Below are 5013 nucleotides of genomic sequence, written 5' to 3'. Positions count from 1 at the left end.
ACAAAAACAAAAATTAAAAAAAATATGGAATAAAGAAACTGGGGCACCCAACCATGCTTGTGGAGCAGCCCATGAGGGGCGAGCGGGAGGGGAGTGGGTGCGCACTGGGATGTTTGCCAGCGCCCGAAGCGCGAAATTGGAGCTCCCGAAACAACGAGGGAACAACAGTTAATGAAAAATCATGCGAATCCCGTACGTGGGCCGACCCAAGTGGACGCTTGCTTCGGTGAGACGGACTGGGCAGCTCCTATTTGGCGCGCGGGTCGCGTGCTAGCGACATAGCGCGCACACCTGAGCTCCCGATCATTTGTATAGGCCGGCCCATTAAGTAGTTTATTCCCCACTGGTTTTGGGAAGTTCTTTTCAATGTCTTCTCTGCCATTTTTTATCTTTATCTTTTTAGTTTTTATCTTCTATTTTTATCTTTTTCCTTTTTATTTATTTTCTTTTTTTCCTTTCGGTTTTATTTTTTTCTTTATTTTACATTTTCCTTTTTATCATCTATTTTTTTCATTACTTTTTTTTGCGATTTTTCGTTTCAAATCCATGAATATTTTTTTGTTCATAAAACTCAAAAAATGTTCAACCATGTAAAAAAATGTTCAAGAATGCAAATAATGTTCATCAGACTCAATTTTTGGTTCATCGGATTTAAAAAATGTTCATCACAATTCAAATTTGCTCATCGAACTAAGCATATGTTCATCAAATTATTATTTTTCACTGTTTTTAGAAAGTTTTCATCAAACTCAAAAAGTTTCCATTGAATTAAAAATGTGTTCGTCATTTTTCAAAAAAGTTCTTGAATACTTGTTCATCAAATTCAAAAAATGTTAATCGAATACGAAAAATTGTACATAAGTATTAAAAAATTCTCATAAAAATTATTCACCAAAATTAAAAAAAGATGTTTGCTAAAATTAGAAAAATGTTCATTCTTATATAAATCGTGAACATTTTTTGAATTCAAGAAATGTTTTTAATAATTCTGTGTTTAAAGAAAATCAGAACTTGTTGTGATCCCTAATTATTTTAACATAGAATAAAAAACAGAAGTAAAAAAACAAAGAAAAAACGAAAACGACGCGAGGGTGCCTCACGCGCCAAATAGGGGGCTCCCGGCGGATTGTCTCTGTTGCCGACAGTTAAGACGCACCGAGACTTTGGCCCATGAAACGGCCCGGCACCGCCATCTACCCCTTCGCAGGCCGCCGCAACCAACAGCGGAAGGCATTCTTCCCCTCTCCCCTGAATCATCAAAAAGAAAAGAAACGAGACCTTCCTCTCGAGACGAACCCTAGATCCGTTCTGACCTTCCGTCTGCTTCCTGTTCCGTACGACATGGCAGCTCGTCGGCGTCTTCATCCGCCACCCGGTGCGGAGCTCTCCGGCTCTCACCCTCGCTGGGTGATGCTAGATCGCTTCGTCCACTACAAGGCGTACGCGGGTGAGGCTGTTGCGGAGGAGGTAATGGACGGCACGCAATCGGCGATCTCCTCTACCTGCACCAACATAAGCATCGCCGTCTCTCTCAGGGTTGCCGAACCGCCCGCTGTGTCCCGTCTCTACCTCCACTGGCCCGAGCGATTCATGACGGCGTCGTTGAGCCAGGTGAGTCAGCCGTTCATCATCGCGGCTCACGGCCGCTCCATACTTTTCCAGGCGCAGGCCCCCTTCGTTGGAGATAGCTGTCCGGCATTCTACTATTACCCCATGGACTATTTCCTCTACACAGCCTCTGACTCAGAGAAGTCTCCTTGTCTCATGCGACTCCCGCCTTGCTTCGATGGTGGGGACAAGAACCCGGACGTGGATTTGTACTTCCACCCATACCGTCTCCAGCAGCTGCGATCTATGTGGCGTGATGACATTGGCCTCCTTTGCCGTGGCAAGGGGTAGTTCGTGGTGGCGCAGCTCACATTTGGCGGCCAGCTCTGCGTGCTACACCATAAACCTGGGGAGGAGCAGGGCGACATGAATTGGAGCGTCGAAAATATGCCCTTACCTGACGGCGATGACATCCCAAACCTGCTGTGTGGTTCGTGGCAAACGGACGCCGTTGTCCCCTATGGTGATTGTTACCTGTGCTGGGCGGATTGCTACCTGGGCTTGCTTTTTGTCGGTGTCATTGACAAGCGGACGAAGCCCCCGTGCTACGTCCCCTTACCTGATGGTCTGGATTCCAATCGTCTGTGCATTGACCCAGGGTATCCTGACCCGGCCCGTCGTGTCTGTGTCTCTGAGTCCAGCATGATTAACCTCATATGTGTTGGTGATCATGCTGGCTGCAGTGTGTGTGCCAGTTCTTATTCTGCTTTCACTATCACAGTATGGACTTTGACCAACTTAAGGGAAAAGAAATGGATGAAATGTTTCACCATGGAAGACAGCAAGTTCTGGGCTGCTCTTGATTTTGACAAGCGTCTTCCGCATGTGCTACCAGAGTTCCCTACCATCAGCTTGGTTAAGCCTGATGTTGTTTACTTCCGGTTGAATGGTGGTAATAAACTTTTCTGGCTGATTGAGATTGACATGAAGAAGGAAGTGCTGGGGTCAACCAGTCTCTACATCTTTGAAGAAGAAGAAGAGAAATGCTCCATTGACATGGCCCACTGGAGATTTCCTGGTTACTCCTTTGTTCCCAGCCCGTTCACCCGATACTTGGACCAGCATGCCATCAGAAGGTAACATTGCCTCATGTTCATCTCTGCCAGTATTTACTCTTGGCCTCACCATTAATGTGAAATGTTACCACTTGGTAGTATTAGCTAGGAAAGTATTACTTGTTATTGTTATTTGTGTTCTTGTAGATTATGAAATTCAACAAAGTAAGGTGATTTGTGGCTTGGCAAATTAGCACATCAAATTAAGATAACAAAATCTAAAACTCAGTGCCTAATCAATCCTGTGAACTGTGGTTTACTATGCAAAAATATAGCAAGACACTCTCTAAACGGGCTGGTCAGTTCTGCAAATGATGAGTTCTAATTCAAATAGTAATCTGCAATTATACTTTTGACATCTGTTGTAGACCCGTGATTTGTCTGTTTTACTGGCATCCAGTTGGGTGTTAAACATGTACAATTTGCCATGTGCTCTCAAATTGTCACTAGATTTGGTAAGCACGATCTATGTAGTTTGCTCGGCTAATAAAAGGAAGTCATGCCGTTGAACTATATTCGTTATGACTTTGGAGAGGCAAAAAATTACTGTCAAGTTTTATACTTATCTATTTTTGGTTCCTTCCGGATCTATCAGAGCCGCCAGAATATGATAATTTATAGTATCATGTTTGTGTTCACACTATCTCATGAGTGAGGACAAATGTTGAATACTACTGCATGTTGTTTACACTTCATGAGTAACAATTCTACGTATGCTAAATAGCATTAATCATCCTCTTGATGCATTACGGGGCTGTTTGGTTTGAGCCAATGCTGGCCTTGCCAACCGTTGGCTTGCCAACCGTTGGCTTGCCAAATAATCGGCGATCGTTTTGACCGCCCATTGATTGCCAAAAGGTTGGCAGGAAAATGAACTAGCATACTGTAAAGGGCTTGGGCGCACCAAAATTTTGGCATCCATCCAAATGAGTACCAGGGGCTGGGTCAACACCAATTTTTTGGTGGGGCGCATGATGGCATCAATCGGAACAGCCCCTATAAATTGACAACACCGTTAATGCTGCACTCTAGAGCCAATCAGCCTATCAACATGTTGGTATCACTAGCTCCACAAATGATGTTGAGTTGAATCAACTTTTATTGTAGTCAATCAGAGCTGATAGATAGTACTACATTGTAGGTTCTGAACTAGTCATGCAGACGTTAGTTCCCAAATCTACGGCACTCATGCTGTGAAGACTATTTTGCAAAGTCAATGAAATCATGGTTATAATTATTGATGTGGCTTGGTCTGCCTGTGCTATTTGTTCAGACAGCTTGCTGTAGGGTCTGGCCTAGGGTTGTACATATTGGTGCCTGCCACCTACCTGAATGAATTTGTTTCTGTAACGAGCTGCATTGGTTTTCTCGCAGTCTAACTTTGATTCGTTTGCTGCAGTCTGGAACTCAGCGAGAAGTTACAGAATATAAGACTTGAGCAAGCTAAAGAAAAGATATTTGTTGAAGAGTGAAGAGCTTATGCTAGGAATTGTTCGGCAGATAGAAGAAACCAGGAATACTTTTTAGTATTGGTCTGTCTTGTCTTAATTTTTTATTCTGGGTGCATTGGAAAAGCTTACCTTTCGGGTGTACTTTGGACTAATTGATGTATTTTGTATAACAGGATTTCCTCTTCATAACTAGTAACCAGGTTTACATCCTTAATCAACAGAGGAAGTAGTTACAAAAAGGTGATCTAGCTATTTTGGCTAATTCGTTTGCAACAACATTAGCTTCCCTGGGACAGAGTTGAAAGGATACAGAGCAGAACTCAAACGCCACTCTATACCCCTAATCTCTATCTCTCTTGCCTAATACTCACTCACAAAAGAAGTGTCAAAGTAAACGGAGGGAGTAACAAATAAAGTAAAGCTAATAATAAAGTAGGGAATGCTTCTGGTCGTCCGTCACATAATTTTGTAGAAAACCCTCTATAGTTACTAGTAATTAAACTGCAGTATAGTTTTTGATAACCACATGTTGTGCAAAGAGCCCTTTGTTGTTTCCTAAATTCAACCCGCAATCCATATCATATGTTTTTAAGAATAATCATATCTTTTAACCAGAAAAAAACAATTTTAATGTGTTATATATGAAATTTGATCAAAAAATGTGTAGAATCTGAATATTATGTTATTTTACCCGTTAAACATTTTTAAAATGTTGTTTTGGATGCAACCTTAATAAATAGTGCATTATCCGTCTTTATTTCGTACCGCTGCAGATCCAGATAGAAAATGAACAACTCAGCAAAACCAAATTAGAGACGAAAGAAACCATTTATAACCACACATGCACGCGACGACAAAACCTCATAGGAAAAAAACAAATTTATGATCTTATGCTGAGA

At 42.1% G+C, this 5013-nt stretch overlaps 1 protein-coding gene across 1 annotated transcript; it reads left to right on the top strand.

The window, feature by feature from the left end:
- Positions 1–1205: 1205 nt before the first annotated feature.
- LOC119332925 lies at positions 1206–4242 on the top strand. Its single transcript, XM_037606013.1, has 2 exons — positions 1206–2684; positions 4063–4242. The coding sequence occupies exons 1-2, from the start codon at positions 1975–1977 to the stop codon at positions 4133–4135; spliced, it is 783 nt and encodes a 260-aa protein (XP_037461910.1). The 5' UTR covers positions 1206–1974; the 3' UTR covers positions 4136–4242.
- Positions 4243–5013: the final 771 nt, after the last annotated feature.

Source organism: Triticum dicoccoides, chromosome 1B (assembly GCF_002162155.2).
Source record: "Triticum dicoccoides isolate Atlit2015 ecotype Zavitan chromosome 1B, WEW_v2.0, whole genome shotgun sequence".
Taxonomy (NCBI): Eukaryota; Viridiplantae; Streptophyta; class Magnoliopsida; order Poales; family Poaceae; genus Triticum; species Triticum dicoccoides.
Note: the sequence above shows the minus strand (reverse complement) of the source record. Positions and strands in the feature narration are given on the sequence as shown.